The sequence below is a fragment of the Panthera uncia genome, chromosome B4, assembly GCF_023721935.1.
Source record: "Panthera uncia isolate 11264 chromosome B4, Puncia_PCG_1.0, whole genome shotgun sequence".
Lineage (NCBI taxonomy): Eukaryota > Metazoa > Chordata > Mammalia > Carnivora > Felidae > Panthera > Panthera uncia.
This window is the reverse complement of record NC_064809.1, coordinates 81553506-81565235: the sequence shown is the minus strand read 5'-3', so window position 1 is coordinate 81565235 and position 11730 is coordinate 81553506. Positions and strand designations below refer to the sequence as shown.

The window sequence follows — 11730 nt, the reverse complement described above, 5'->3', positions numbered from 1 at the left end:
AGATACCACCTCACACCTGTCAGAGTGGCTAAAATGAACAAATCAGGAGACTATAGATGCTGGAGAGGATGTGGAGAAACAGGAACCCTCTTGCACTGTTGGTGGGAATGCAAACTGGTGCAGCCGCTCTGGAAAACAGTGTGGAGGTTCCTCAAAAAATTAAAAATAGATCTACCCTATGACCCAGCAATAGCACTGCTAGGAATTTACCCAAGGGATACAGGAGTGCTGATGCACAGGGGCACTTGTACCCCAATGTTTATAGCAGCACTTTCAACGATAGCCAAATTATGGAAAGAGCCTATATGTCCATGAACTGACAAACGGATAAAGAAGATGTGGTTTACATATACAATGGAATACTACTTGGCAATGAGAAAGAATGAAATCCTGTCATTTGCAGCAACGTAAATAGAACTGGAAGGTATTATGCTAAGTGAAATAAGTCAGTCAGAGAAAGACAGATATCATATGTCTTCACTCATATGTGGATCCTAAAAAACTTAACAGAAGACCAGGTGGGTGGGGAAGGAGGGGAAAAAGTTACAGAGAGGGAAGGAGGCAAACCATAAGAGACTCTTAAATACTGAGAACAAACTGAGGGTTGATGGGGCGGGGTGAGGGGAAAGTGGGTGATGGGCATTGAGGAGGGCACCTGTTGGGATGAGCACTGGGTGTTGTACGGAAGCCAATTTGACAATAAATTTCATCTAAAAAAAAAAACAACCTACAGGCAACCTAACCACTTCCCTCTGCACGTCTGCAACAAGAAGCATTCAAGGGGAAAAGGCACTGAATTACTTCTGGAGTGTTAGAGGATTTGGGACGGGGGAGGCGAGGATGGGAGGGAGGGTGTGAACCTGTCTTTGTCAGCCAGGCAAAATCTTCTTTGTCTGGGGTCTAGTCTGGTTTCTTTTATCTCACCCTCACTACCCAAACCTTCCTTTGAAATGGGACTGTAGGGCGCCGGTTCCATCTCCTCCCATAGCAAGTATCGTAGCCTACAGTCTGGATGAGACCGAGGCTCCGTGGGTATAGGGAATAGAATGGGACTGGGGCAAGCTGTTGAGATGCCAAGCTTGCCAGCGAAGGGCTGGGAGGGTCGGGAGAAGGACCTTCTCGCAGCGCCCCCGCAATGTCCTCTGCGTCCGCCAGAAGGCGCCCGGGCGCTCGCTTTCACCGCGCTCAGCCGGAGCCTCCGCCGCAACAAGCCGGGAGCCGAGCCGCTCCGCGCCGCGATCTGGACAACCGTGCGGCGGCCTGAGCCCGCCCCGCCCGGCAAGGGGGACAGGGTGCCGGGGACCCCCAGCTTTGTTTCCGGAGCTGGGGCGCAGCGGTTTCTCAACTCTGCTCTCCACCCCCACAGGAAACGCCCAGATCCACCCACCCAGCGCCGAGGTCTACAAAGCCCTGAGCTTCCGAAGGCGGGAGGGGTTGGGCGAGCCCGAGAGGCAGGAGGATCCCCCCGACCCAGGCTCACGCCGGGTTCCCGGATCAGGCCGCCTCCGGCCCCATGAAGACCCCCAGGCCGGGGCTGAGAGCCTGGCGCAGCCCGGACCGAAATCTTGCGGCGGCCTTAGAGCGTTAGACAGGTCAGTGCTCGGGCGGGATGAGGGGCCCGAGCTGGAGGCTGGAGGCGGCGCGCTCGCCGGTCCCCCCCCCGCCCGTTCCCCTGCACGAGCTCCCCGGGGCCACTCGCGCGGTCACCTCCGCCGGGGGCATCCAACGGCGCGGGCGTGATTCTGCATTTTTCATGACAAGCAAGGTGTGGAGCCGCCCTGTGCAGCCCACTGGGGGCCAGGTGATGCTCGGACCGAGGGGTGGGGGACGCGCGGGCCAGGGGGCGGCGGGCCAGGGGACGTCCGCTGCTCGAAGAAAGCAGTGCACTCCTACTTATACGCGGCCGCGAGGAAACCGCCGCATGCAAAGGTCTCTTGCATCAAGATGCCAGGCCTCGGGCGTGAGAGGAAACCGAGATGCGAGAGAGGGAGAGAAGAAAGGAGGCCGGGAGACCCGAGGCCCCGGGAGTGAAGGGAGGAGGGCCGGGGGCAACGATTCTCTGTGCAAATCCTAGCGCGCCGAGATGTGGAGAGCTTCCCGGGGAGCTGACTGGAGCCTCCAGAACCGCGGGGCTCCGGGGTCCCAGCCCGCGCCTCCCCTCCGCACCTTTCTCACCCTCCCACCCCTCCCGCCCACCAGGATGCGGCTGGGCCGCCGGGCCCTCTGCGTGCTGGTCCTGCTGCTCGCCTGCGCCTCTCTGGGGCTCCTGTACGTGAGCACCCGGGACGCTCCGGGCCTCCGGGCACCTCTTGCGCTGTGGACGCCCCTGCAGGGCCCCTCCAGACCAGAGCTGCCAGACCTCTCGCCTGAGCCCCGCTATGCACACATCCCGGTCAGGATAAAGGAGCAAGTGGTGGGGTGAGTGCCAGGAGTGGTGGCGGCAGGGCGGCGCTCACTTGGGGGGGGGGGGGCTGGGGGGGGGCTGGGGAGCTTTTGTTTCCTGCACTGCTGAGCTCTGATGCCTCAGTTCTCCTGACTGGTTGAGGGAGGGGGGTGGGGGGACTGCTTGTGAATCTTGGGCTGGGGAAACAAAATCTCTCCTTCCTGAACCTTGTCATGGTGATGGGGAGGGGAGGGTGTGCAGGCAGGGAGAGCCTGAAAGACTTTCTGATGTCCTGATGGTTCCAGAAAGGAGAGTCCAGGTGGGGTCCTGAATGGTGGGGAGGCAACTCTGAAATCCTAGCAACTGGCCCTCTTCTACACCTCTGTAAAATCCAGATTTAGGGGATGGGTCGTCCCATTGGGGGTCTCCTCTCCTGGGGGCTGTTTGAAGAGCAGTGTTTAAGGCGACAGACGTTGGATGGGCAAGGTCGAAGGGCCAAGGTGTGGGGCGCCATGTTAATATTTAGCGGGATGTATGGAGCTGTATGGCGGGGCTCTGATGACGCTTCATCCCCCCTCCAGGCGGCTGTCTGGGAACAACTGTAGTTGTGAGGCCAGTGGAGGGAGCTTTCATTTCCCCTTCCAAAGGCAGCTCCGAGCCATTGACCTCACGAAGGCCTTTGACCCTGAAGAGCTGAGGGCTGCCTCTGCCTCCAGGGAGCAGGAGTTCCAGGCCTTCCTTTCAAGGTACCAGCTGAAAAAGAGGGCATGTCTCTGCGGAGGGTGAGCCTTTCGAGGCTTGGAGGGAGGGTGTGACAGGAAGGAGAGCCCCTCTGCCCTTGATTCCTTCTCTGTCCTCCACTGCCAGGAGCCAGTCTGCTGCTGACCAGCTGCTCATAGCCCCTGCCAACTCCCCTCTTCAATACCCCCTGCAGGGTGTGGAGGTCCAGCCCCTCCGGAGCATCTTGGTGCCAGGTGGGGGGGTCTGGGGGTGACCTAAGCCAATCTGGGGGTGGTGGAGCTCAAGGCTGGGTGAGGAAGAGCTAAGGAAGATTGGAATAAGAGGCGGGGGAGCTTCTGATGAAGGCAGGATTTGAGAGCAGAAGGGGGTTCCTGAGGCAGGGGGTGAGGACCAAAGGAACTGTAGGGTCCTCAGGAACTGCAGCTGACTGTAACTGGAGAGGCTTGGGAGAAAGAATCTATTCTTTGCCGACTGACCAAAGATTAGGTGGATAGGTGGGGTGGGCCATAAAGAGCTATCGCTTTGATGGAAAGGAGTGAAAACTCAGTTACCATAGGCTGCATCCCAAAATGTGCCCTGCTGTGGCCTCAACAAAGAGGGATGGGTGAGAAGGTCTGTGCTGTGTGTGGTGAAAGAGGGAAGAGAAAGTGAGGAAGAATTCAAGGCTGTCTGGGATTCTGATTCCCTCTCCTTCCTCCTAGGGCTGAGCCTGCAGGCAGCTTCTGGTCAGGAGCTTTACCAGGTAAGAGGCTGGGGAGGCCAGCGGACACTAAGGATGGAGGGAGGGGCGCCTGGGTGGCTTAGTAGGTTAAGCAAATGACTCTTTTTTTTTTTAATGTTTATTTATTTTTGAGAGAGACAGAGACAGAGCTTGAACGGGGGAGGGGCAGAGAGAGAGGGAGACACAGAATCCGAAATAGGTTCCAGGTTCTAAGCTATCAGCACAGAGTCCGATGCAGGGCTCGAAGTCACGAACCATAAGATCATGACCTGAGCCGAAGTCGGACGCCCAACCGACTAAGCCACCCAGGCACCCTGCAAACAACTCTTTCTTTTTTTTAATGTTTATTTATTTTTGAGAGAGAGAGAGAGGCAGAGTGAGAGCAGGGAGGGGCAGAGAGAGAGGGAGACACAGAATCAGAAGCAGGTTCCAGGTTCTAGGCTATCAGCACAGAGCCCAACATGGTGCTCGAACTCACGAACCGTGAGATCGTGACCCGAGCTGAAGTCCGACACCCAATCAACAAGCTACCCAGGTGCCCGGCAACCGGCACTTGGTGTCAGCTCAGGCCATGATCTCACAGTTGCTGGAATTGAGAGCCCTGTGTGGAACTCTGCACTGACAGCACGGAGCCTGCTTAGGAATCTCTCTCGGCCTCTCTCTCTCTCTCTCAAAATAAATAAATAAACTTGGGGCGGGGGAGAGGGCGGGAAATGGGATGCTGGAGGGAGACAGGGCTGCCAACGGAAAGATGGAGGAACCAGAGAGGCAAGAGGCAGGTCTGAGGCCTAACCCTGTCCTCTCCAACCCCCTCTCCCAGGTTAACCTGACTGCCTCTTTGGGCACCTGGGATGTGGCCGGGGAAGTGACGGGAGTGACTCTCACTGGAGAGGGGCAGCCTGATCTCACCCTCGCCAGCCCAGGGCTGGACCAACTCAACCGGCAGCTACAACTGGTTACTTATAGCAGCCGAAGTTACCAGGCAAACACAGCAGACACAGGTGTGAGGTCTGGGCGGAGGCAGGGGCAGGCTGGGTCAACAGAGAGCCCAGAAAGGCTGAATTGGGCAAATGGCAAAGGGTGTGGGAGACACTCGGGCAAAGGCCAGAGCTGCCCAGTCACACAATGGGCATTTCAGCTAGGCCAGCAGGGCCAGAGAGGGAGAGAAGGAGCCTTTGTTCATCTGGGGCCAGAGCAGGCCAAAGGGAAACCCGAGCCTCGAGCCTCGGGTGTGTCCCCTCTTCAGGCCAACCATGGGGGCCCCAGGAAGTGATTTGCCCCAGGAGCCAGAAGGCTCAAGCTCTATTCCCAAACCACTACTTACTGGAGGGCAAGGGACTTCATGTCCCAGAGCTCCCGTGTCTCCTCTAGCAAAAAAGGCACAACACAGCCTTCTCTCCAAGGCTTGCTACACCAAATCTGCTCCCTCTTTGGGGCCTTTGCATTTGCTGTTCCCTCTGCCTAGAATGCTCTTCCCCCAGATTTTTGCATGGCTGGCTCCTTCTTGTTACTTGGATCTCAGCTCAAATGTCTCCTCTTCACTATCACATTACTTGCTTTATTTTCCATTCAATGCTTGCCAGTATCTGAATTTTATTTACTTAGCCTAGAACCAGAACGACTAGGTTCCTATCTCAGCTTTGTTGCTTAAGAGTTGTGTAAATGTAGACCAGTTGCTTAATTTCTCTATGCCTTTTTCTGTAGCAGGAATCTACCTTACGGGGCTTGTCAAGGTTAAGTGGGTTCATATATTTAAGATAAACTTAAAAAGTACCTGCCACATAGTAAATGCTCAATAAAGGTTAGCTTTTAATTAAATCATTTTTAAAAAATTAAACCTTTAATTTTCTTTCTCCCACCCATTAGAGTGTTAGTGCCATGGAGGTAAACACCTTGCATTCTTGTCCACCAGGGCTCAGGAAAGTGGTACACAGAGTAGGCACTTAAATAGTGATTTACTGAAAAGGGAATGTTGTCCCAACTTTAAGGACCATGTCTGGTGTCCTTTCTTCCCAGTCCGGTTCTCCACGGAGGGACATGAGGCCGCCTTTACCATCCGCATAAGACACCCACCCAACCCTCGGCTGTACCCACCTGGGTCTCTACCCCAGGGAGGTGAGGCTGGTGCGTTCAAGGACCTAAATCCAGGCCTGGTGGGGAGAAGCTGGGAGAGGGAGGACGTGGGAGATGTTTTCCTGCTCCTCACTTCCACTCTCCTTCTCTGCACCTAACCCTGTCCCTCACTCCCAGCCCAGTACAATATCAGCGCCCTGGTCACCATCGCCACTAAGACCTTCCTTCGTTACAATCGGCTTCGGGCGCTCATCGCCAGCATCCGCCGCTTCTACCCAACGGTCACCGTGGTCATCGCCGACGACAGCGACAAGCCAGAGAGCATTAGTGGCCCCCACATCGAGCACTATCTCATGCCTTTTGGCAAGGTGCGCAGTCAGCAAGGCTGAACCGCGCGCCAGAGGGCGCCGAGAGACAGAGGCGGGCGGTGGGTCTGAAGTCACCGGAGTAGTGATTCCAGGACTACCTGCCTCAGAATTACTGGTGCCTGTGAATCACGGCGATTCCTGGAACATAATAAGCTCCGTGGGAGGAGGAATCGCGCCTATCTTATTCGCGCTGCATCCTTAGAATGTGCTTAGCACCTAGGGAGCGCTCAATAAATGGATGATGGATGAATGGATGAATGCACGCATAAATTAAATGCGTTCTAACACCCTCCCCCAAAACAGGGACATATTATCCCTGGCAGTTGGGAAACTGCATTTTTTGCCTAGCTCTGAGCCACTCGTAGGTCCCGGAAAGTTTAGAGATGCGCCGGGAGAGAGGAGGAAAGGTGGCAGAGGGGTTGTGTCCTAGCTCTATAGCCTCACTAACTGTATGTACCCTGCCCCCAGGGCTGGTTCGCAGGCCGGAACCTGGCCGTATCCCAAGTAACCACCAAGTACGTCTTGTGGGTGGACGACGACTTTGTCTTCACGGCGAGGACGCGACTGGAGAGGCTTGTGGACGTGCTGGAGCGGACGTCGCTGGACCTGGTAAGGGAGGGCCCGCGGAACGTGGGGTGGGAGAAGGAGGGACTCCAGCAAGCTAAAGCAGCGGCGGGGGAGACCCGGCCGAGAGCGGCCGGCCCTGGGACGGACAGAGGACGACGAAGGGAGCCTGGGGGACAATCTGGGTCCTGCGGGGGTGGAGCGGGAGAGGACGCGGCCGGGAAACCGCCCGAGGGAGGGGCAGCGCGGATCTAACTGCCGGCAGTCCCCGTCCCGCCTGGAGCGAACCTCCCACTCCCCGCAGGTCGGGGGCGCGGTGCGCGAGATCTCCGGCTTCGCCACCACCTACCGGCAGCTGCTGAGCGTGGAGCCCGGCGCGCCAGGCCGCGGGAACTGCCTCCGGCAAAGGCGCGGCTTCCACCACGAGCTCGTCGGCTTTCCGGGCTGCGTGGTCACCGACGGCGTGGTCAACTTCTTCCTGGCGCGCACCGACAAGGTGCGAGAGGTCGGCTTCGACCCACGGCTCAGCCGCGTGGCGCATCTGGGTGAGTGGCGTCCCCTCCCGGCCCCGGGCAGAGACCCCCGCGGGGCTCTGGGCGAGTCTCCAAAGGCAGCGGGTACTCCTACGCCCACCCCAGTGGAGCCCACGGTTGGCACCCGGGGCCCCTGGAGAGTTCTGCGAAAATTCACCAAGCCTTGCGCCCCGGCAAGAGACAGGGCTCCCTCCCTCCTGGCCCGCACACCCTTTAAACCTCCAAGCCCAGTACAGCTACTGGGTTAGCCGGCCTTTAACTTCCCCCACCACTGTCAGACCTTGAGTCCAGTCCCAGCCGCTTCCCCTGGTTCAGACCACACTCCTGGAGCGGCCTGTTCAGCATTTATTTAACATTTATTTAGGTGTGTGTTGGGGAGGATGGGGGTATGCTCTCAAAACACAAAGTAAGGATGTTGACTTCATTTTACATAAGAGTAAAACTAGGACCCAAATGAATTGACTAGCCCAAGGCCCTCACAAAAGGAGTCTTTGCAGGTGCAGCCTGTGTACCCCAACTCTCAGTTCTCCCTTTAAGGGTCGGCCCTCTGCGCCCTTCAGACGCTTCACTGTGTACTCCCCTTCCCTCCACTGCCAGAATTCTTCCTGGACGGGCTTGGTTCCCTGCGGGTGGGCTCCTGCTCAGACGTCATTGTGGATCATGCATCTAAGTTGAAGCTGCCTTGGACCTCAAGGGATGTGGGGGCAGAGACTTATGCCCGGTACCGCTACCCAGGATCGCTGGATGAAAGTCAGGTGGCCAAACACCGCCTACTCTTCTTCAAACACCGGCTGCAGTGCATGACCGCAGAATGATGGCCACTCGGGGCCTTCCAACTCTCGGGCTGGGCCTGCCTCCTTGACCCTGCCAGGAATTTCTAGCAAACCCCACCCACCACCCAGTGACTACTCCACTGACTGTCCCTGATCCCCTTCAGAATCTGATCCCAAATAGGGGCTTGTCCTGGTGACACTCCTCCTTTCTGCGAGTGCCCAGCGATGCGATGGAGCCATAACTCGACCCACGGCCAGTGCTAAGTCCTCCCCCCAACCCTCTTCTCATGGGGCAGGAACTGGGGGGGGGTCACTTTCCAAGTGCCAAAAAGCCCATGGGGACTCTAAGAACCTAAAACGGAAATACTCTCATCTCCTTGGGACTGAGGGGATGGGGAAGCCCCCAACGTGTATTCCCAGGGCTGTGCCCCCTCCCCCATCTCTGGATCCAGGACTCTGTGCACCGGTTCCAGCCCCACCCCTATGGAGAGAACCAGTGACTCCGGAGCTGGGGCGGGGGCCGGTGAACACACAAGTGAAAGCCATTTGTAGTTGTGTCTCTGCAATGCCGCGGGCATGGAGAAAGGGGCACCGAGGGCCGGCGTGTGGACACCCAGACTCACTTCATGAACCCCAGTGGCTCTCAGCTTTGTTTTATTAGTTACATGAAGTGAGGAGACTCCTCGCACACATATTGTCGGGGCCCTCCACACTCCAAATGACCGGGTCAGACCCACACTGTGCATGTCTTTGGACCTGTAGGCTCCTGGAAAGGAGAGGGGACCTGTCAGGAGTAGATTAGGTACCCTCCTCCCTCTCTCAGCATTTGGCAGTCTTCTGGGGGGCACACCACCCCGCTTTGAAACCCTAGCTCCTCAGTTCTTCATGCGGAGCTGGACCCAGTCTCCTTGGCTTAGCCTTAAATTGGCTAATCATTTCATCCCCCCACTTTCTTCCTCCAGCTTCCTTCTCGGCCCCCTTCCCCAAACCCTCTGCCTAGATCTTCAGCCACTGACTCACATGTCACTTGCTCCACCCCAGCGCCTCCTGGATCTCACTCCGGTTCCTACTGCCCCCTCACCAGTCTCTCCAGGGCATGAGCAGCTGCGTCCTGGACACTCACAAACAGCTGCTCTGGGGTCACTCTGTCCAAGAGTCCTGCCTGGGTCAGTGTCCCCAGCACTGAGGCTGTGTAGAGAGGCAGGTCAGGCTCTTAGATCTTAAATCCACACTGCGTCCTTTTCCCTCCCTCAAGCATCCAGCTATTCCCCCCCCCCCCCCCCCCCCCCCCCCCCCCGGCCCCAGGTCTTCCACACCTCTCACCATTACACTGAGCCAGGAGAAGGTGGATCCCAGCATCTCGGCATCGCCTGGCTAGCTGCAGAAGCGGGGCAAGGGGGTTAAATCCCACATCAGAAGGTATGCGTGGGATAAAGAGACTTTCTCCTCAACCTACCCCGTCCCTCACCTGTACCACCTCTCTGGCTCCAGCAGCATCTGCAAAGGTGATACCACTGCAGTCTAGGACCACCACTCTGACAGGCTCAGCAACTAGGATGGGAGAAGGCAAGCGTACCCAGATGCCTCCACGGGTCACACCCAAATCTCCCTCCTTGTCTCCCCATCTCACCTGCATCAGGTGGGCCATCTAGCTTGGGAGTCTCCTGTGGGTAAAGAAGGGCAGTCACCACAAGACACAAGCATGAGCATGCGCCCCTTAAGCACAATGATCCCCTTGAGAAGCCACACCTGCCTCCCACTCCCAGAGAAGCCACACTCCCCTTTGACCAAGCCTCTCACCTTGCGTCCTTCTCCAAGCCCCAGGTGCCACTCCAGGATGCGGCGGAACTGCCCGCGGGTCCCAAAGTAGAGCGGTGTTGGGTATCTCAAGATGCAGAGCCCCGGGACCTTGAGGAGCTAAGATGTCAGAGGGTCAGAAAAACATCTGGGCCTAATCTTCCCTTCCCTCTCTGTCTGTGGCCCACCCACCTTGTGGCTCTCTTCGAGTGGCCTGTAGAGCTCCGTCCCCTCAGCAAGTCCAAGTGCCAGGCACTGCACCCTGGGCAGGAAGCTGGGGTCAGATTCCCAGCCTGGCCTGGCTGAAGAGTCACCCCAAGCACCTGTCCTCTCCCCACCCCTCTTCCCAACTCCTCTCATCTCTACTCCCACCTCTGGGTGCGGCAGACCACAGTCATCATGGAGAAGACCACGCCTACGGCCAGGCCCAAGTCCACACTCAGGATCACTACGGCCACCCATGTGACCATCCATACAACCTGCAGGACATGGATGGGAGTGATATGCCCCGGAGAAATGCCAGGCCATGGCTGCTAGGGAAGGAGGTCCAGGGGCAGTGACTGCCAGGACAAATGAGAGGGAGGGATAGCCCAGGAGAAGGTAGAATGACAGAAGGGACAGAATTGACCCAACAAGGGAAATACACCAAATGTAATCACCCCAGACCTTGCGCCAGCTGGGGATTTACAAATATTCGGGTCTGAAGGGGTTCAAACCCCACTCTCCACCGTGTCTCTGAGTAATGGGATTAGGAGGGATGCATGTTGGGGGGGACTGGAGGGGGAGGGGAGCTGCAGCATTTAGGACCAGAACAATTAGCTCCAATCTAGGGCAGAGGCTGGGGATGCTGGCAAGTAGGAGGGGGCAATCTGGGGGTAATGCTGCCACTTCTCACAAAGTCCATGCGGCTGATGCGCCATAGTTGTGGAAGTTCCTGCATCTGGAAGAACATCTGGCGCATGCTGGAGATGTTGATGCAAGCCAGGACAGCCTTGGGGGCAGAAGAGGCAAGCTGACTGCCCCAATGTCCTAGAATGTAGCCGCCACCACCCCCAGTCACCCCCATGCCTCCGCTGTTCCTCACCTTGGGCAGATAGTAGAAGAAGGGCCCCAGCCACAGCAGCACTGACAGGACAACTATGCAGGAGAAGAGACCTGCCAGCTAGAAAGAAGGAGGGATGGATGCAGAGAAGGAAGGGAACCTCACTCACCCCTGTGTGAGAGCTGGTCTGCCTGCCCCACTCTGCCTCGGCTTCCTTGGAAGTCTCCCTCCTCCCAAATCCCCTTTCCATGAAGCCGTTCCTCAGTCTTCAACTCCCTTCTTGGTATTCTGCCTCTCACATCCACCTTTCCCCTCTCCCAATTAAATGCCTGTCATTCACCGGTCTCTACCTAGACGTAGCTCAACTTCCCTATTTTTGTAGCCCGTGTCCACCTTAAAAGCCACTGTTGCATTACCCTAAAAGCAGGGAACCACCTTCTTGGGGCACCAGCAGAGTAGGAAAGCAGAAATATTAGGGGGAGACTTTCATATGTGATATTTCTTTTTAAAAGAAAATGTCCTCATGGGGCGGGGGTCAGAATTTCGTCTTTCAAATTTATATGACAGTTTAGTATTGTTTTTATTGTGAACTACATATGGGCACTGTAAGCTTCTTCAGTGCTTAGAGTCTGCCAAGGTCTTAATGGAGCCTTGTTACCTTCTATCTCTCCTACCTAGAAACCACCCCCCCCATTCACTCTCCCTCATCATTCTCCTCTGTACAGCTGCCCCCCA

The 11730-nt window shown here is 56.8% G+C and overlaps 2 protein-coding genes across 3 annotated transcripts in view; one reads left to right on the top strand and one right to left on the bottom strand.

The window, feature by feature from the left end:
• Positions 1-1195: 1195 nt before the first annotated feature.
• On the top strand, positions 1196-8701 carry B4GALNT1 (beta-1,4-N-acetyl-galactosaminyltransferase 1). 2 transcript variants are annotated; one of them, XM_049625850.1, is made up of 11 exons: positions 1196-1592; positions 2200-2418; positions 2965-3129; positions 3251-3357; positions 3826-3866; positions 4666-4846; positions 5862-5960; positions 6096-6286; positions 6755-6895; positions 7155-7395; positions 7981-8701. In XM_049625850.1, the coding sequence occupies exons 2-11, from the start codon at positions 2201-2203 to the stop codon at positions 8196-8198; spliced, it is 1602 nt and encodes a 533-aa protein (XP_049481807.1). In that variant the 5' UTR covers positions 1196-1592; position 2200; the 3' UTR covers positions 8199-8701. The 2 variants fall into 2 exon arrangements, with proteins under 2 accessions (XP_049481807.1, XP_049481806.1); XM_049625849.1 differs by having other exon boundaries at positions 5862-5969.
• A 100-nt stretch (positions 8702-8801) lies between these two features.
• LOC125919255 (solute carrier family 26 member 10-like) overlaps positions 8802-11730 on the bottom strand; it is a 6816-nt gene continuing 3887 nt past the window's right edge. The window contains exons 9-18 of the mRNA XM_049625852.1: positions 11038-11115; positions 10849-10944; positions 10326-10432; positions 10146-10215; positions 9957-10073; positions 9787-9820; positions 9625-9707; positions 9480-9534; positions 9238-9344; positions 8802-8922 (exon numbers count right to left, since the gene is read on the bottom strand). Coding sequence (XP_049481809.1) covers positions 8884-8922; positions 9238-9344; positions 9480-9534; positions 9625-9707; positions 9787-9820; positions 9957-10073; positions 10146-10215; positions 10326-10432; positions 10849-10944; positions 11038-11115 — 786 coding nt within the window. The 3' untranslated portion in view covers positions 8802-8883. The remainder of the gene's footprint in view (positions 8923-9237; positions 9345-9479; positions 9535-9624; positions 9708-9786; positions 9821-9956; positions 10074-10145; positions 10216-10325; positions 10433-10848; positions 10945-11037; positions 11116-11730) is intronic.